At 44.8% G+C, this 21,080-nt stretch overlaps 1 protein-coding gene across 2 annotated transcripts in view; it reads right to left on the bottom strand.

The window, feature by feature from the left end:
* The window catches only part of tie1 (tyrosine kinase with immunoglobulin-like and EGF-like domains 1), a 102,671-nt gene extending 81,591 nt beyond the window's left edge, over positions 1 to 21,080 (bottom strand). The window contains exons 1-2 of one of the 2 annotated variants that reach the window (XM_067990005.1): positions 20,778 to 21,080; positions 12 to 305 (exon numbers count right to left, since the gene is read on the bottom strand). In XM_067990005.1, the coding sequence (XP_067846106.1) occupies positions 12 to 305; positions 20,778 to 20,826 (343 nt within the window). In that variant the 5' untranslated portion in view covers positions 20,827 to 21,080. The remainder of the gene's footprint in view (positions 1 to 11; positions 306 to 20,777) is intronic. The other variant, XM_067990006.1, reaches the window with a different exon arrangement.

The following is a 21,080-nucleotide window of genomic DNA, read 5'->3' as shown; positions in this document are numbered from 1 at the left end:
CCAAAAATTACCTGTATTGCTATTAATGATTGTTAAAATGTGAGTTTTCTCCGTCTGTCGTCTTCCTTCACAATAGTAGATCCCCACCTGTTCCCAATCCTTACTGGAGCCTGTTGCCTGTATGCCATTGTGCCTGCTTGGGTCTCTTACATAATTGAAATTATGTTTTTTCACTTGAAATATTGTACTATCCTTCTCCATTTTAAGTTCAGGTCCATCAGAGCGACGCTCACCAGACACACAAGAAAGGGGAAACTCATTTGAAGGATTGAGGTCAGTGATCAGGTAGATGTCCAAAATTGCTCCTGCATGAAGAAAAATACAGAACAAAAAAAGGGTTTCAGAATCTGAAAATTTACAACAAAAATTCCTTGAAGCCAGAGTCCCTTCTGAATTGTCATCTTTCCGACTCTCTCACTTTATATACCAAGTGGTTTGATTGTCTTACCTATAGTATTTCATCCAGCCGTTCCCATCCTCTCATTACTGCAGGGCTTTCTCATGAGCAGTGTTACATGAGTTACTATTGGCAGCAAGAACACTAGCCTGCTGTTGTAGTCCAAATTCCCCAAGCACCGTAGGACTTTCCAGCACACAGAGGGCTTGACTTTCAGTGTGTACATCTTCGAGCTGGATTTTAGAAGATGGAACAGATACTTCCAGAAAAAGGAAACTGTGACACATTCCCAGAGGAGATGAAGTAGTGTTCTCATTTCCTACACCACCACAATTCTGGAGAGATGTCTAGCCCATTTCCTCAATTTGCTTGATTAAAAATAGCACCTAATCAGAATTTTTATGTGCGTGAGTCGGAGCCATATGATGCATCTTGCTCACCTAAGTGCCAAATTATAGAATTAGGCTGCATTTGAGACACAATCCGTGAGAAGCTACATGAACACTTAGCTGGAATAAGGCTCAATTTTAAAGACCTTCATCAATTTCCATTTGGAATAATCATTAAATATTGTATGCTGCACAAATACTGTCATATATTTTGTGTGAGTTCTATGACCATCTGCTTCCCAGTACATAAATCCATGGCCAGCAATTCAGTCTGCTTCCATTACATGGAATAATATATAAAATCAGAATTTGAACTATAGATAAATCACTACATGGTGTTTTCAAATATTTCATTGATAAGTGATATCATTTTTTCTCCGTCAAATGAACACAAACAGGTTCAGCTTATATTCACACTCAAGTTGGCAAAAGCTATAACTATGATATTGCTGGGAGCTACAAAACACTGATAGTATGTGGCGAAGGTGCAGTAGACACAGCGTTGACATTGCCACTTTTGTGGCTAGTAGCACAAGGTGATATTCAATCCCCTGTGGTGTTACACATGGGGCGTCCAGACCAACTGCAGAACTGAGGTCAAGCAGGGTTAGAAGGCAAGGGGATAATGGGCCCAGGAAGGGGAAGGAGAAACGGGAAGGGGAAAGAAGAGGAAGAGGAAGGAGGGGATGGAGGAGAGAAGGAAGGGAGGAGGGAGGAAGTGTAGTGAAGGGGGAGATGGGGAGCAAGAGAGCAGAGGAGGGGTTGGGGGAATTGCCAGTGAGCAGGCTTTTGCAAACTGAAGCACCAAGAATCAGCTGAGCAGGTGGGAGGAGGGGGACGGTGAGTGGGTCTTCAGAAACATAGGCCCCATGATTCAGCTAGGTTGGGGGAGGGGTGCTGCTATGTGGGCCTTTGGAAACAGAAGCCCCAAGAATCAGCACAGCCAGGGGTGGAGGGTGGTGAACTGGAAACTGGAGCCCCAGCATTGCACTTGGCAGGGGTGTTCAGGAGGTTTCCTCTCGCTAGGGCAGCATAGAAGCTTCCAGACTTGTTATGATTATCTTCACTGCTGTTGATGGAGCTGCAACCAGAATCCAATTCCGGATTATACAAGGTTGTACATAAAAAAAGGAGTGATCAACGGTTACAGGTTGCATTTGAGGTGAGTGTTGGATAATCCTTATCCTTTTAATAACAGATTCGTGAAAGCATGAAACAGTAATATGTCTGACAATTAACTTCATTTATTATGGTTTCAAAACATTCATCTTAAGACTACATACAGAGCAGTACACGCCTGTCCTACATCTAGAAACTTACATGTTAAGAACTTCCCGGGAATTGTGAGCAATTGTCTATCCAGACCGATCACAGTACGTTTCCTTGAAGGGAGCTAAAGTTCCTAACTGAGTTTTGCTTTGTATCCCACTTATATCATTTTGAAAACAGACATACATTGTCTAATTCTTGCTGAGTTTAACTTTGTTGGGAAGTTTATGAGCCTTAGGTCATTAAAGAAATTGCTGAACACACATAACCAGAGGGGCATATATCCTGTTCCATTGTCTAAAGTTTCATCCTTTTCCAATGTTATCTCAGTGCCATTGCGATCAAAAGATCAGATCTGCAAGTATACCGTTTAAACCAATTCTGCCTACATTAGCTGTTTTGTTTTCGTTCTATATTAAAACAATTAAAACACATATCTATATTCTTACAGTGGGGGCTGTGGGGAAAACATGGCCTCACTGGATTGCTTTCCAACCCCTCCTGCAATCAGTCATGCTTCTCCCCACCTCCTTGGTCCCGTTGGGTCTCCTACCCCTTCACCTTCCCATTATCTCCTTGCCTTCCTAACACCTCCTCACTCCCAAAATGAACCTTAACTCCTCCCTTTGAATTACTGTTTCCTCCCCTTTCCCCTTGCTCTGCTGTCACTCACTTAACCCTTGACCCTCCATCCACCGCACCCCCCCCCCCATCAAGAGTGGGTGGCGAAGTCTGGACACCCCATCACCCTCCACCTGTTTCCCTCTCTCCTACCTCCCTTCATTTCCCTCAAAGAGGCTTTGTTTGCCTTCAAAATTCAATTCATCTTCTGCCTGTCTTTCTCCATCTCTATCCCTCTATTTCTTTTGTGCACTCTCTGAGGTAGATCTTAACTTTCTTTGTGCGATAGTGTAGAACGGGTGATAGCGAGTCAGCAGCTTCCACGGAAATAAAAATCGGGAGAGATGTAAAACGAGCTGCCGACTCGCCATCACCCGTTTTACACCACTGTACAAAGTCAAGGTGGATAATTAGTTGGCTTCAATATTCAACTGTTTCCATGAGGTTTCTCTCTTAATACATTTTCTGAAGTAAATAGAACAGAAAACAAAAGCTACAAAAGGTGTGTCATTGGAATGCTGACATTTATTTCTCATTCCCTCTCACACAGACACATGCACGTAGCCTCTCATTTAAAATAAAACTCAATATAAATTTACTTCAATGAAGCTTTGAAATTTGTCCTCTTGTTTTTCAGAATTATTTGAAGAAAAGCTATTAGGTAGAAAGTGTTAGAGTTAAAGACAAATATCCTAGCTGTACTCAATGATACTGATGCATCCTGGAGAAATTAGGCACAGTGCAAATGTTCCTACTTCACAATAACAATTTAGAATCACAGCTCTGGACAAAAATATCAACCTAGAAATTGGTTTATGCTGGCAGGAATGATCCCTGCACTAAATGGGGAGGCCTGAGGCCCACCCGATATTGTGCTTCGAGCTTCATTTACATGAGACCAGTAAGCTGCAGACACCTGCTGGGTGTCCTCAGCCAGCTCGCTGGAAAGGAGAATTTGAATTTTGGGCTGCTGCATTGCCAGCATTGGCCCTCAGGTAGGTTCTGGGAGGTGGGGAAAAGGGGGGTGGTTGACCAGGAGAGAGGGAGCAGCGATGGGGAGAGAGAGGGGGCAGTGATCTGGAGAGGGAGGGGGGCCAGTGATCGGGAGAGGGAGGGGCCGAGCGGGAGAGAAAGGGGGCAGCGATCGGGAGAGGGAGGAGCCGAGCGGGAGCCGGCAGTGATCTTCAGAGCGGCAATGGAGCCTGGAGGAGCACTTCTGCTGCTCCCAACTCCACATTCAGATAAGTATATTTTACAAAACTTACTTTTTTGGTGGCAGCCTCCAGCGGTCCCTTAAAGTCCGTTAGTTAAAGAAATAAAGAAAGAAAGAAAGAAAGACTTGCATTCATATAATGCCTTTCATGGCCTCAGGACATCCCAAAGCGCTTTACAGCCAATGAAGTACTTTTGAAGTGTAGTCATTATTGTAATGTAGGAAAGCCGCATGTAGACCACGTTTTACTGACCGCAGAGCAAACCAATTTGGTAAACGGGTATCAAACAGGCATCCTGTTATTTACACATGCAGAGGGCCTAACATTTTACGTCCGTTTTATGACCGCAGCATCATTGAATTTCTAGGCCACTAAATCCAAGTTCAGGCTTTTGGGAGAGGCTGAGGCCTTCAAATAAAAACTTTAATGAAGGCATAAAAGGCACAAAAGACAATTCAATGGATAAATTTAGTCATGGTATTGTGGAATATGTAATTTTTTGGATTTTTAACAAATTTTGTATAAGCCTTTATTTTGGACATCGAATTTTCATTTACTGCGGAAAATAAATTGGGGAATGAAAAAAATCGCAGAAAGCACTTTGAGCAATTTGTGGGAACCTAGGGGCCAGATTGTGCAACTACTCTCACTTTAAAATAACAACTAGTGTCTGTCACACAGAAAAACGCTTTAATATTGGAAATGCCTTTCACAGCCCTACCCACAGCAGTAGCAGGTACTACAGGTACTTATAATGAGTTTTCAATTAAACATGCATTCCCTGATGCCATAGTCAGGCGGGCCTGTAAATGGGTGAGGAGCCTGCCCACCTGAAACAGACATAAGGCTGCTTTACTATGCAGATCAGGGTCCTATGCCGATTGTAAGACCCAATTAAAAATTCAGCTACAAAGCTTAAAGTTGTTATGATCTGGAATGCACTGCCTGAAAGGGTGGAGGAAGCAGATTCAATAGTAACTTTCAAAAAGGAATTGGATAAATACTTGATGGGAAAAAACTTACAGGGCTAATAGGAAAGAGCAGGGGAATGGGACTAATTGGACAGCTCTTTCAAAGAGCCGGCACAGGCATGATGGGCTGAATGGCCTCTGCCTGTGCTCTACCTACTATGATACTATGATAGATGGATTGTCCTGGAGTCTCCAAGAATTAAAGATTAATTTCCTGGACATTGCTGCGAGCAACACAGGAGAGAAATCCTAGGGGTATTAAAAAGAATTGTGTGTTTTTTTCATTTTCTTTGAACACTTTTGCATATTAGTTATAAAAATACTGGAGATGGGGAAAAACACTGTTTGACTAGGCAGGATGGTTGGAGGTGGGTGGTCATGTGATGAAACCTCCAGGAAAATGTCCCACCAGAGTTGGCAATCCCCTATTGGGATACCAATTTAGCACCCACAGCTCACTGATTCCATTCAAATGAGGCCTAATGCCAGCACGGAGTGGCCCGCACAGCAATCACTCACCCTAAGACTCTCAATGAGGTGGTATGAGTTCAAATCTCAATCTCACTTGTAATTAATCTTACACCCCCTTGTTACCAATTCACCTACCAGTAGAAATAATCTTTCATGATTTATCCTCTCAATCCATTTCATAGTTTTGAACACTACTGTTAGATCTTCCTTTAACTTTCTCTGCTCCAGTGAACACATCCCCAATTTTTCCAACTGTCTCATCATAACTAAATTCTCTCATCCCTGGTGTCATCCTAGTGAATCCACATTGATGTTTTTCCACAAAATGTTCTAAACGCCATAAAGTAATTTTCGTGTGACCTCATCAACGTCCTGTACAAATTCATCATCACCTCCTTGTTTCTATATTGAATGCCCCATATATAAAACCAGAATCCGATTTGCCCTTTTTTTAATGATATTTTACACCTGCAATTCCCTTTTTGAAAATCCATGTGTCTTCATCCCTCAAATTCTCTGCTCTTCATTTTTTGGGGTATATACATGGAATCTCTATTTTTCCTGAGTTTCTTATGTCATCCTGCAGTTTCCTGCCTTTTTCTGCATAGTTAGCCATACCCCCTAACTTATCATCAGCAAATTGAGGTATTATTCCCTCTCTGACCATCCAAATTATTTATGTATATGGAGAAGAGAGGCCTTAACACCGAACTCTGGGCTCACTGCTAGCTTCATCTTGTTAATGTGAGAAACATCTGTTTACTTCTAATCTCTGTTTTCAATCCTTCTGTCATCCTTCTATCCAAACTTCCACTTTACCTTTAATAATATGGACCTTAATCTTTGGAACAAGTGTCTTATGTGGCACATTTATCAAATGTATTTTTTTAAAAGACCAAATATATCACATCCACTGCATTCCCTTTATCTATTTGTTGAGGAATATACAGAAAGAATTCAATTAAATTAGTAGAGCATGCCCATTATAAATCTGTTGACTGTTCCTGATTAGCCCATGCCTTTTTAAGTGCTCAGTATTGTTATGCCTTATTACAGTTTCTAGCAGTTTTCCTGTTACCGATGTGAGGCTAACTAGCCTATAGTTATCTGCATTATCCCTTTCCACTTTTTTTGAACAGGGATGTAACATTTATCACCAAGCCCAGGTGGATGTAACAGATCCTTTAGCATTATTTGAAGAGGAGCAGGGGAGTTCTCCCCAGTGTCCTGGCCAATATTTATCCCTCACTCAACATCACTAAAACAGATTATCTGTTCATTATCAGATTGCTGTTTGTGGGACCTTGTTGTGTGCAAATTGGCTGCTGCCTTTCACAGAATATCCCACACGTACATGATGGACGTGCTCTCCAAAATGGGGTTTGGGGAGGGAACCTGCAATTGGATCCAACTGCTCTACACAGACATTAGTAGCACAGTTTCAATCAACGGGTGGGAATCAGAGAACTTTCCAATCAAATATGGAGTCAGGCAGCGCTGTCCTCTCTCCTCCGTCTTGTTCGTGTATTGCATCGAACCCTTTGCCGAGTCCATCAGGAGGGATGCGGGCATAAGAGGGGTAACGAGCCCAGGCAGCAGAGGCACTCAGGTCAAGGCCTCTCTGTACATGGACGACGTCATCGTCTTTTGCTCGGATCAGCTGTTGGTCCGCAGATTGATGAGCATCTGCAACCAGTTCCAACTGGCCTCGGGGGACCAAGAGCGAGGCCATGTTCTTTGGGAACTGGACCGACCGATCCTTTGTCCCCTTCACCGTCAGGTCGGATTACCTGAAGGTGCTGGAGATCTGGTTCGGGGGGGCCGGGGCTTGCACCAAAAACTGGGAGGAGCGGATTGCCAAGGTGAAGCAGAAACTGGGACTGTGGGATCGACGATCCCTCTCCATCGTGGGCAAGAACCTGGTCATCAGGTGCGAGGTGCTCTCGGTGTTGCTGTACGTGGCGCAGGTCTGGCCCATACCTCGCTCCTGCGCCGTGACAGTCACCTGAGCCATCTTCCACTTTACCTGGAGATCAAAAATGGACCGTGTCCACAGGGACATGATGTACAAATCTCCAGAGAAAGGGGGGAAAGGCGTGCCCAACGTGGCCCTCATCCTGATGGCCACCTTTGTGTGCGGCTGCGTCAAGCTGTGTGTAGACCCGTGGTACGCAAACACAAAGTGTCACTACGTGCTGAGGTTCTACCTGTCCCCGGTGTTGAGAAGGATGGGCCTGGCCACGCTGCCACGGAACGCTCCGTCCAGTTGGACCGTTCTGCCCCACCTGTCCTTCGTGGAAAAGTTTGTGCAGAAAAACACCTTTGACCACAAGGCGATTAGCAAGTGGTCCGCACGTAACGTCCTCGAGACCCTGCGGGAAAAGTAGATGGTGGATCTTTTCGGTTGGTTCCCCGAGCAGACTGTCAATTTAATTTGGCAGAATGGTCATCGCCAGAGCTTTCAAACAAGCACCAAGACCTAGCTTGGCTGTTGGTGAGAAGAGCCCTTCCCTCAGATCCTTCATGCACTCCCGGAGGCTCAGCACCACCGCGCGCTGTCCCCGAGGAGGCTGTGGTGGAAACGAAACCGTCACCCATCTCCTTCTGGAATATGCCTTTGCAAAGAAGGTCTGGAGAGAGATGCAGTGGTATCTGTCCAGGTTCATCCCGAGCAGTTCCGTAACACAGGACTCTGTGCTCTACGGGCTGTTCCCGGGGACGCACACCAAGACCAAATATATCACATCAATTGCTGCTGGTAGACCATCAACTTGGTGAAAGACGCCCTTTGGTCTGCCCAAAACCTGCTGGTCTTCCAGTGCAAGGAGCTGTCCTCGACCGAGTGTTGCAGACTGGCACATTCCAAGGTCCAGGACTATGTGCTCAAGGACGCACTGAAGCTGGGTGCGGCCGCTGCAAAGGCTCTGTGGGGAAAGGCAACTGTTTAGAGCCTTTCCGCCATTATATACCGAGGGACTGCAATCAGGGAAAAAACCCCTCGGCAGAATGTAAAATTCAAATTGATGTAATGTACCTGTAATGAACTTGTAATGTAGCTGTAATGAATCTGTAATCAATAATCTGTATTGAGTGTAATGCAATGAAGCACCCTAGAGTGTCATGAACTGTAATTATGTCCAATGTGTTCATTGAACTGTAATTGATGTAACCTGCAAATTGTATGATCTGTATTGTGTACATTTGGAATGTGATATGACAACAGTATTGTATGTATTGCTGCAAATTTTATGAATAAAGTATATTTTTTGGAAAAAAAAGTGACTGCATTTCAAAACTACTTCATTGGCTGTGAAGTGCTTTGGGACATCCAGAGGTCATGAAAGGCGCTATATAAATGCAAGCTCTTTCTTTACCAGCAGATTTTGCATGGCATTTTTCATGGTGAGTCAGAAGATACGTGGTTAGAAACTGATCCTCATTGTGCTCATTATACGGGTGGAAAACAGGGCAAAAATGAAGAACTTTGCAGGGATATACCCTGAGGCCCTAGCACGCCTGAAATATGGCCAACATCATACTGGCCTCGGACATTTTTTAGGCATCCAAGGCAACCACCTTAAATAGGCACTAGGCCCATTGCATATGCTAATGAGGGGTCTAGCGCCTACTAAAAAGCCCTCAGCAACATTGGTCAGCGCTGTGTGGAGCAGTTGTCAGGCCTGCTCTGCTCAGATTTTGGTGGGTTTGCTGCGGCCTAAGAAGCAACCGCCACCAAAAAGTATTTTCTTTTTTTACTTACCTTCCTGTGGAGCCGGGAGGAACCAGAGTGCTCTTCCCGGCTCCTCAGTACTCCTGAGGCTGCTGCAGGAATTAGGTCATCCCCCCACCAATTCTTCTTCCTCCCACCAGAAGGTACCTGGGAGCTGGCAGCGGCAGCTCACGTATACTATTGAAATGAGGCCCGTGGCCCAATTTTCCGTGAGCCCCAGGCCTCTGGCTTCTGCCCCGTGTAAAGGTGAACCGAAATCAATTTCTACCTGATGCTATTGTATAACAGGGGTGTTATGACATGCAACACACAATGTATTATCAGGACCATTGATTATGTGACATTCTGTTTTCCTTGCATAATATTCTGGGATTTTGGGGATCAAATTTGTTAACTTTGAATATTTTTCCATGAAACCTATAAATGAATAGTCTTAGTTATATATTTCTTTACCTATGCATTTAATGTCTATCTCTTATCATTTTTAAAGCACATGCTACACAGGAAGATGATGGGAAGATATTTGCCGTTCGGATGCAGGTAGCCAGTTGGGGAGTTGGGAGAGGGGTCATGGAGCAATAGTGCTCATGTCCTGGGCTTAGATATTGTTGGAGGGTGTTGTCGGGTTTGGTAGAATTGGGGTAGAGGCACTAGGGGATGACAATGGGTTTGGTAGAACAGGGGTGCTTTTGGATTTGATGTTATTTGGGGGGTGCTGGCAGTATTGTGGTGGAGAGGGATGGGTGTTCAGGATGGGATCAGCAAAATGTGTTAGGAAAGAGTGAAAAGAGGCCCTCGAGGTGAGAGACAGTAAGAGGCAGCAAGGAAAGTCGAGGGGCGGGACAGGGGCAGAGTATGAAGGAGTATGGTCATCCTGGGCAGGGGTTGCGAGCAGGTGGGAGAGGAATGAAGGACAATGAATGCTGTGAGTCTTCAATTCCCCTCTGCCATCTGGTTTGAAAGTCCATGTTACTTAAAAGCATTTGAAGTTTAAATAGCAGGGGCTTCCCCAAGGTTGTGTGAAAGCCATGGAGGGATCCTGCCCTTGCACTTCAAAAGCCCCAGTCCTGGCCCTACCCGAAAACCAGCTTTTGAACTGTACGGGTAGGATTCCCTAAATGCTTCCCCACAACTTTGGAGGTGCCTGGTTATTTAAATTGCAAGTAACGTTAAACAACAAGGGCTACCCAAAGCCAATGGAAAGCCATTTAATGAATTCTGCCACTGCATTCCAAAAGCTGGTTTCCAGTTAGGTCCAGAAACAGGAGTTTGGAAGTGCAGGGTTCACACTGTGTTAGGTTGGTCAGGTAAAAAGTCTACCGTGGGGGTCGGGGTGGGTTTAGTGTGGGAAAGGCTTCCTCTGTGTGGCTGGGCTAGATTACATGAGGGAAAGGCTATCTTGGGGCTCTGTGCAATGTAGATGGGGGTGGTGGAAGGCCGACTACCGGGGTGGAGGATGGTAAGGAGGAATGACGGCCCAAGGCTGGAGACCTGAAGGAGGATGCCCAGCGCAGGCAGTCAGAGGCCCGAAAATTACAACAGAGTGGGGTGGAGGTTGCAGTAGAAAGAAGATGAAACCAGGTGGGGGCACACCAGCTACAAGACTGGCATCTACCCGACAATGTGGAAAATTGCCCAGGTATGTCCTGTCCACAAAAAGCAGGACAAATCCAATCCGGCCAATTACCGCCCCATCAGTCTACTCTCAATCATCAGCAAAGTGATGGAAGGTGTCGTCGACAGTGCTATCAAGCGGCACTTACTCACCAATAACCTGCTCACCGATGCTCAGTTTGGGTTCCGCCAAGACCACTCGGCTCCAGACCTCATTACAGCCGTGGTCCAAACATGAACAAAAGAGCTGAATTCCAGAGGTGAGGTGAGAGTGACTGCCCTTGACATCAAGGCAGCATTTGACCGAGTGTGGCACCAAGGAGCCCTAGTAAAATTGAAGTCCATGGGAATCAGGGGGAAAACTCTCCAGTGGCTGGAGTCATACCTAGCACAAAGGAAGATGGTAGTGATCGTTGGAGGCCAATCATTTCAGCCCCAGGACATTGCTGCAGGAGTTCCTCAGGGCAGTGTCCTAGGCCCAACCATCTTCAGCTGCTTCATCAATGACCTTCCCTCCATCATAAGGTCAGAAATGGGGATGTTTGCTGATGATTGCACAGTGTTCAGTTCCATTCGCAACCCCTCAGATAATGAAGCTGTCCGTACCTGCATGCAGCAAGACCTGGACAACATCCAGGCTTGGGCTCATAAGTGGCAAGTAACATTCGCGCCAGACAAGTGCCAGGCAATGACCATCTCCAATAAGAGAGAGTCTAACCACCTCCCGTTGACATTCAACAGCATTACCATCGCCGAATCCCCCACCATCAACATCCTGGGGGTCACCATTGACCAGAAACTGGACCAGCCACATAAATACTGTGGCTACAAGACCAGGTCAGAGGCTGGGTATTCTGTGGTGAGTGACTCACCTCCTGACTCCCCAAAGCCTTTCCACCATCTATAAGGCACAAGTCAGGAGTGTGATGGAATACTCTCCACTTGCCTGGATGAGTGCAGCTCCAACAACACTCAAGAAGCTCAACACCATCCAGGACAAAGCAGCCCGCTTGATTGGCACCCCATCCATCACCCTAAACATTCACTCCCTTCACCACCGGCGCACTGTGGCCGCAGTGTGTACCATCCACAGGATGCACTGCAGCAACTCGCCAAGGCTTCTTCGACAGCACCTCCCAAACCCGCGACCTCTACCACCTAGAAGGACAAGGGCAGCAGGCACATGGGAACAACACCACCTGCACGTTCCCCTCCGAGTCGCACACCATCTCGACTTGGAAATAAATCGGCGTTTCTTCATCGTCGCTGTGTCAAAATCCTGGAACTCCCTTCCTAACAGCACTGTGGGAGAACCTTCACCACACGGACTGCAGCGGTTCAAGAAGGCGGCTCACCACCAACTTCTCAAGGGCAATTAGGGATGGGCAATAAATGCCGGCCTCGCCAGCGACGGCCACATCCCATGAACGAATATAAAAAAAAGTGGGGGGGGGCAGATGTTGGCGGCATGGCCCCAAATTTCAAATACTGCTTGTGGCAGTAGTGGGGGAGGAGGAGGGAGGACAAGGGGAACAACAGGGAGCAGTCAGGGCAGCAAGAAAAATGGCTGGCCAGACTGACTTGGGAATTGTGGCATGAGAGACCATATCATGATCCCCTCCAGCCAACCAGTACCAGGAAAGATTGGTCCCAAAAGGCCACCTAGCAGGGCGGTTCAGCTAGGGGTCTAAATCAGCGCTATTGATCACCCCAATTGAAATGAAAATGAAAACTCAAGTGTGACACCAATAGCATGCTGGAAATTGCTTAACTGTGTCAAAAAAGCCTGATGGACAACGTGTTACAGGAAGCAAGCACTACACTTACAAGAAGTGCATCCAAATGCAAGACTTTTATTAAAATAGATATTTTATATATAGTTTTGGATGAGCTAAAACTAGATACTGGATGGGCTAAAAATTGATAAAGAGGTGGTACTAAAAAGGTTGGCTGTTCTTAAAGTAGGCAAGTTACCCGGTCCGGATGGGATGCATCCTAGGTTGCTGAGGGAAGTAGGGGTGGAGATTGCGGAGGTACTGTCCATAATCTTCCAATCGTCCTTAGATATGGGGGAGGTGCCAGAGGACTGGAGAATTGCAAATGTTACACCCTTGTTCAAAAAAAGGGTGTAAGGATAAACACAGCAACTATAGGCCAGTCAGTTTAACTTTGGTGGTGGGGAAACTTTTAGAAATGATAATCCGAGACAAAATTAATAGTCACTTGGAGAAGTGTGGATTAATTAAGGAAAGCCAACATGGATTTGTTAAAGGCAATCGTGTTTAACTATGTTGATAGAGTTTTTTGATGAGGTAACAGAGAGGGTAGATGAGGGCAATGCAGTTGATGTGGTGTATATGGACTTCTAAAAGGCGTTTGATAAAGTGCCGCATAGTAGGCTTATCAGCAAAGTTGAAGCCCATGGAATAAAAGGGCCAATGGCAGCATGGATACAAAATTGGCTAAATGAGAGGAATCAGAGAGTAGTGGTCAACGGTTGTTTTTTGGACTGGAGGAAGGTGAACAGTGGTGTTCCCCAGGGGTCGGTACTAGGACCACTGCTTTTCTTGATATATATTGATGACTTGGACTTGGGTGTACAGGGCACAATTTCAAAATTTGCAGATGACACAAAACTTGGAATTGTAGTGAACAGAGAGGAGGACGGTGATAGACTTCAAGAGGATATAAACAGGCTGGTGGAATGGGCAGAAATGTGGCAGATGAAATTTAATGCAGAGAAGTGCAAAGTGATACATTTTGGTAGGAAGAACGAGGAGAGGCAATATAAACTAAAGGGGGTGCAGGAACAGAGAGACCCGGGGATGTATGCGCACAGGGCGTTAAAGGTGGCACAGCAGGTTGAGAAAGCGGTTAAAAAGGATCCTGGGCTTTATAAATAGAGGCACAGAGTACAAAAGCAAGGAGGTTATGATGAACCTTAATGAAACACTGGTTTGACCACAACTGGAGTATTATGTCCAATTTTGGGCACTGTACTTAAGGAAGGATGTGATGGCATTAGGGAGGGTACAGAAAAGATTTACTAGAATGGTTCCAGGGACGAGGGACTTCAGTTATGTGGATAGGCTGGAGAAGCTGGGGTTGTTCTCCTTACAGCAGAGAAGGTTGAGAGGTGTACAAAATCATGAGGGGTCGAGACAGAGTAGATAGAGAGAAACTGCTCCCATTGGCAGAAGAGTCGAGAAATAGAGGACACAGATTTAAGGTGATTGGCAAAAGAACGAAAGGCGACACGAGGAAAAACTTTTTTACGCAGCAAGTGGTTAGGATCTGGAATGTACTGTCTGAAAGGGTGGTGGAGGCAGATTCAATCATGGCTTTCAAAAGGGAATTGGATAAGTACTTGAAGGGAAAAAATTTGCTGGGCTATGGGGAAAGGGCGGGGGAGTGGGAGTAACTGGACTGCTCTTGCAGAGAGCTGGCACAGACTTGACGGGCCAAATGGCCTCCTTGCTATAATCATTCTATGATTCTATGATTCTATAAGGTTTTAAAAAATAAAAATCATGAACAATTCATAACACAGTAGAAATGAAGAATGAAATTCACTTCATATGTCCTACTGATTCCTTTTATCTTTAAGTTCTCTTATGAATATTGGCATCCTACACTGAACCAAATTTTTTTACATAACAGGATTTTATTGCACAGTTAAAGTGCAATCTATCTTGCATCACTTGTGTTTGTCAATGGTTTATCATGATGTGGAGATGCCGGTGATGGACTGGGGTTGACAATTGTAAACAATTTTACAACACCAAGTTATAGTCCAGCAATTTTATTTTAAATTCACAAGCTTTCGGAGATTTCCTCCTTCCTCAGGCAAATGTTTCAAGAGCTCCTTGAAGCCTACGCATTTATACATATAGAACAATACATGGTGTTTACAGACTGCCCCTGCAACTGCCCGTTGCCAAGGCAATCACCGTGTTCAGACAGAGAGGTGTCACCTGCAGAACCCCCGAATACACATTCAACAAAAAAACAAACAGGGAAAAAAAACAGAGAAAAAAAACAGAGAGAGGCAGAAACATCCGGAAGGCAGAGAGAGCCAGCAAATGACCCATTATATTAAAAACAGATAACATTTGTTCGCTGGTGGGGTAACGTGTAGCGTGACATGAACCCAAGATCCCGGTTGAGGCCGTCCTCGCTTCTGTGGCGACACTACAGACTTCCTACAAAAACTCAGTACCCACGGACCAGTTGAACCAGGAACACTTCTCACCACGATGGACGTCTCGGCACTATACACCAGTATCCCCCACGATGACGGCATCGCTGCGACAGCATCAATACTCAACACCAACAACAGCCAATCTCCGGAAGCCATCCTACAACTCATCCGCTTCATCCTGGATCACAATGTCTTCACCTTCGATAACCAGTTCTTTACCCAAACACACGGAACAGCCATGGGGACCAAATTCGCACCCCAATACGCCAACATTTTCATGCACAAGTTCGAGCAGGACTTCTTCACTGCACAAGACCTCCAACCAACACTATACACCAGATACATCGACGACATTTTCTTTCTATGGACCCACGGCAAGGAATCACTAAAGAGACTACACGATAACATCAACAAGTTCCATCCCACCATCAAGCTCACCATGGACTACTCCTCAGAATCAGTTTCTTTCTTGGACACACGAATCTCCATCAAAGACGGGCACCTCAGCACCTCACTCTACCGCAAGCCCACGGACAACCTCACGATGCTCCACTTTTCCAGCTTCCACCCTAACCACGTCAAAGAGGCCATCCCCTATGGACAGGCCCTGCGAATACACAGGGTCTGCTCAGACGAGGAGGAACGCGATGGACACCTACAGACGCTGAAAGACGCCCTAGTAAGAACGGGATATGACGCTCGACTCATCGATCGACAGTTCCGACGGGCCACAGCAAAAAATCGCATAGACCTCCTCAGGAGACTAACACGGGACGCAACCAACAGAGTACCCTTTGTCGTCCAGTACTTCCCCGGAGCGGAGAAACTACGCCATGTTCTCCGCAGCCTTCAACATGTCATCAATGAGGACAAACACCTCGCTATGGCCATCCCCACACCTCCACTACTCGCCTTTAAACAGCCACCCAACCTCAAACAGACCATCGTTCGCAGCAAACTACCTAGCTTTCAAGAGAACAGCGTCCACGACGCCACACAACCCTGCCACGGTAACCTCTGCAAGACATGCCAGATCATCGACACAGATACCACCATCACACGAGAGGACACCACCCACCAGGTGCATGGTTCATACTCCTGTGACTCGGCCAACGTTGTCTACCTCATACGTTGCAGGAAAGGATGCCCCAGAGCATGGTACATTGGCGAGACCATGCAGACGCTGCGACAACGGATGAACGGACACCGCGCAACAATCGCCAAACAGGAGGGTTCCCTCCCAGTCGGGGAACACTTCAGCAGTCATGGACATTCATCCACCGACCTTCGGGTAAGCATACTCCAAGGCGGCCTTTGAGACACACGACAACGCAAAATCGTCGAGCAGAAATTGATAGCCAAGTTCCGCACCCATGAGGACGGCCTCAACCGGGATCTTGGGTTCATGTCACGCTACACGTTACCCCACCAGCGAACAAATGTTATCTGTTTTTAATATAATGGGTCATTTGCTGGCTCTCTCTGCCTTCCGGATGTTTCTGCCTCTCTCTGTTTTTTTTCTCTGTTTTTTTTCCCTGTTTGTTTTTTTGTTGAATGTGTATTCGGGGGTTCTGCAGGTGACACCTCTCTGTCTGAACATGGTGATTGCCTTGGCAACGGGCAGTTGCAGGGGCAGTCTGTAAACACCATGTATTGTTCTATATGTATAAATGCGTAGGCTTCAAGGAGCTCTTGAAACATTTGCCTGAGGAAGGAGGAAATCTCCGAAAGCTTGTGAATTTAAAATAAAATTGCTGGACTATAACTTGGTGTTGTAAAATTGTTTACAATGGTTTATCAGGCACATATTGCAATGGTTGAAGTTTCAGGGATATTTTAACCCTTTTGTGCAAATAGTGACCTGAATGCAATGGAATTCACTCCTGAAAACACAACCGAACCAAAGACAAACTAAAGAGACGTGAGTACTGAACTTGTCTCTTTGCTATAATGTATTAATTGCTACATGTGTGTGAGACACAGTGACTTCTTGGGATGCGATCCCAGTGGTTATGCTGGGAATTCGCCTGCTGGTGCCCTCCCATTTCGCCGGGTCAATGGGAGGGCACCTAATTTGTGCACAAGCACCACTATAGGCACACGCCTGTCCCACGTGGCTGAAAGGTTTGGCACCCGCCCAGCAATGGGGAGGGGGAAGCAGTCACACAGGCTCCACCCGACATTGTCCATGTTCTCTATGTAATCAAATCAGTAAAAATTAGGAAAAACCGCCCAGTCTTTGGGGGTGCAGGCTACTTTGCTGGTGGGGATCACATTTTTTCCTCTGGAGTTGGTATGCTTCAACTCACTTGCCACCACTGATACATCAGGTCCCAACTGACCCCTTGTATCAGAAACCATCTCCCCCCAACACGTGTAAGAGTCCATGCCTCTGGCTCCACCCTACTGACATGTCCCTTCTAAGGGGAGGGTGGAGAGTTTGCCCCATACAAGACAAGTCAGAAATTCCCAGAAACAGTGTGCCATTTTCTGGGGGGTTCCGCTGATCTCCCTCTGGGAGTTAAGGCAGGAGGCTGACGGAAACCCCAAGGAATTGTGGCCCAAGTATGTTGTAAATATCTATATCAGGACCAATTTTAAATAATGTTTTGCGTCTAGCATGTGCGTGTCATGCATCAAATGTCACACTTTGTTATAGGTGCAAAACAATCTTCAAAAAAGGAAAGGCAGACATTTCATCCTGAGTTCATCTAAACTGGAAGTTGACCTCTAATTCACCTCCAGAATTTACAAGCAGCTACAATTGCCTGGATTCCCATAGGGAGTATTTTAACAATGGCTTTAAAGGGACAGACCAGGTTAGCAGCAAACCATCACAACTCTGGTCCGGACCCCAGTATACTCAAGAGCAATGCCATGGGATAGCCTTTAGTTTCAATAAGATTATCAACATCAAAAAAATATGAAACGCCATCAACTAAAAGCAGGTAGTGGGCTTTAAAGGTTTGTCAAGCACTAAGTTGTAGTTAAAAGAGGAGAGTCCAGAAGGAATATTTTTTGTTCAGTGTTTTTAAAGAAGTAAATAATATTCTAAGCATAAATTTTTTGATGCTTCATTCAAAATGTCAAGTTCTGTACTGGCAAGGACACCCCCACTGCTAGACTTCTGTGGTGACATTGGACATCAGCTACTAAGTGAAATACTGACCAGCCTATAGTGCGGTTTTTCAGGGTTGGACATCAGCATAGTGGCCTCGCAGACAGGAAATCCTGACTTGAGGGTGTTGGTGCTAGTACAAAACTTGACACTTTGAATGAAACATCAGTTTTGCTAATTAGCTGCTAAGATATAGTTATATCTCTAGGGGAATCAAGGGATATGGGGATCGGGTGGGAAAGTGGAGTTGAGGTCGAAGATCATCCATGATCTGATTGAATGGCGGAGCAGGCTCGAGGGGCCGTATGGACTACTCCTGTTCCTATTTCTTTTGTTCTTATGTTCAGTCTGGCCTGTTCCTTTAAGGCCAATGCGCAAGTATTCCTCATGGGAAAGTGGTCCAATTAGGCAAACCTAGGTTTTGTATCTACTTGTAAACTGCTAAGATCAATGTAAATTTGTGGCTCCAGGTCAGACGAATCCTGCATGGAATGGCTAGCTCCCTTTCCAATATTAAGATTGTTTTGCATCTCTAACAACACAATATGATACTTTGAAGTATGACCCTTGGGAGTGTGACAGATATGTGATCGATTCAATGTATAAACAAACATATACACAGACAGTAACTGGTACAAACAAATGTTTTTTTGTGAATATACCTGGTATATAAAATTAGGACAATTTTTGAGTTTAATTGTAATAAAGACCCAGACTCACAATGAATAATAAATTACATCCAGTCATTAGATGGCCGTGTTAAGTTATAGCTTTGGAAACCTGGCTATACCAAGGCAAATACAACCACTCGAGTGTGTGATGTGAAATGAATAGCTCAGAGGCTGATGGACTGAATCAATATTCCACTGGACAATTATAGTGAGGTTTGCTGTGTGAAAAGGCTGTTCAGAAACATTTTGAACACTCATTTAATTTAAATGGTTTGACTGCTTTCATGTTTATATAACAGTGCAGAGTAGCTCATTAGGGTTGTTGTGGAGTTTATAGGTAACAGCTCATAATACCCAGAATGAAAATGTAATTGTCTCAACCTCTAAAAATACTATTGCAAAATGCTGGAAAGCAGAGATTCAAAATCAACTTTTTTGGGGGGTGGGGAATGGGGGGTGGGCAGGGGTGGTGGTCTCGCTCCCAAAATCCCCTAGCAAATAAATCTTGTGCCTTCAGCATTCGCGTAACCTTCAGAAACACCATCATCTGACACTGCCGTATGTTTGCTTTTAAAATAGGATTCTCATGAGTTTGCTAACTCGTTTCATCAACATTTTTCCTTTATCTTTGGTTTGCTTTTTCTCCTTTTCCCACAGATTATGTGCCAGGGATCTTTTCTGGCCAACAGAGTGGAGCAATTACCTGCTCTTCCACTTCTGACGATACCAGTGGTATTACTTTGATTTATTTCCATTCATTCAGCTCAGTAACCCCAGAACTGGCCTGGAGTAAAATGCTCAATTTTCGTTTTTGGTTTTGCCTCAATAAGGTGGCACCTCATTAATGACCCTTACAAGGCCTTAACAAGCCAAGACAAGGAATTTGTTACTCACTTGTCACTAACGTTCAGTAATCCATTTTTGTACAGAAGGGATACAAAACACGCATAAACAGTTTATTAATACTTTCTCTATAAATTCCATCAATTTTTAATACAGGACTCTTTCCTCAACAACAAAACAACAATAACGTGCATTTGTAAAGTGCCTTTTAACATTGAAAATAGTTGAAAGAGGAATTTAGGCACAAAGTGTCAATACAGCATCAGTCCATGTCCTGTCCCTTGTTTGGAGGTTTTATCCCAAACTGACCTGACTGTACTACCTCCCCTCCCCCACCAAATTGCTGACCTCTTTATTTGGACATGATCCCCAAATTAAGGTGTGGAGATGCCGGTGATGGACTGGGGTGGACAAATGTAAGGAATCTTACAACACCAGGTTATAGTCCAACAAATTTATTTTAAAATCACAAGCTTTCGGAGATTATCGATAATCTCCGAAAGCTTGTGATTTTAAAATAAATTTGTTGGACTATAACCTGGTGTTGTAAGATTCCCCAAATTAAGGATTATCTCTATATTTTTCCATTAGCCTAACTCTTCCTAATTTCAACTCTTCAACCTGTACTCTTCTTCCAGGCTTCCTCAAATACAAATTCAAATTAGCATATACAGTGGTCTTGTTCCATTGAACCAATGTGGACAAGGCACAAATATCGTTCAGCTAGAGTGAAAAATGCCAAGGGTGCACATGTACCACCGAGGCTGCAGGGGGAGCAGTCATTCCTCTGTGGGTGAACGTCCCCTGGCTCCGTCCAAATCTTTAAATTACAAAACTAATGCTTGGGGGGAAAATAATCGCATCGCACAGTCTGTCCAAATTTTTTTTCAGCTGAAATACTTGTGAATAAAATCTCTCTCACACCTTGCTCCTCTGGTTTTCTGCAGCTATAATCTTTTGCTCCAGGAGAAGCCAGCCCCTCTCAGGGGGTCTGGGGAGTGGGCGCTTTGTGCAGAACCTGTTGGAGTATTTTAATCTCCAAATAGGAAGAGTCCTATCCAGGACAACACCATCAATGACATCTTACAGCCCAGGCTGGGGGGAATTATATATGTAGAATATTTTAAAACTTATTTCAATAATAATACCTTCCGGATACAAAATGAGACCAATTTTTTTTAAAGGAAGTATGTGATAAAAGTATATTTCTTTAATACAAAAAAAATGAAATGAGATTTTCTTCTGTTAATTGACTCTGGAAGTCTTACCTGTTATATGAAAAGGAAACACGAACCAATACAGCCAGAACAATATCATTTTTCGTTATTAAATGTTGGGAGAAAATCCAGGGTTTGCAAACAGCTGCCGTTAGAAAGTCCCGGAGTTCCCACACAAATAGACTTTGCTGCAAACTATTGTTGAAGTTTTTTTCTCCACGCCCAAGTATCTCTCGATTTGAGGCAATTCCTTTAATTAAGCCGAATACAAGTGATCCCTTCCAGGCAGATTTCTTTGGGAATGGGACCTACTTCCATCTTCTTTTGGGAGTTTTTTTTTTCTCTTCTCTGATG

The sequence above is a fragment of the Heptranchias perlo genome, chromosome 9, assembly GCF_035084215.1.
Source record: "Heptranchias perlo isolate sHepPer1 chromosome 9, sHepPer1.hap1, whole genome shotgun sequence".
NCBI classification, from domain to species: domain Eukaryota; kingdom Metazoa; phylum Chordata; class Chondrichthyes; order Hexanchiformes; family Hexanchidae; genus Heptranchias; species Heptranchias perlo.
Note: the sequence above shows the minus strand (reverse complement) of the source record. Positions and strands in the feature narration are given on the sequence as shown.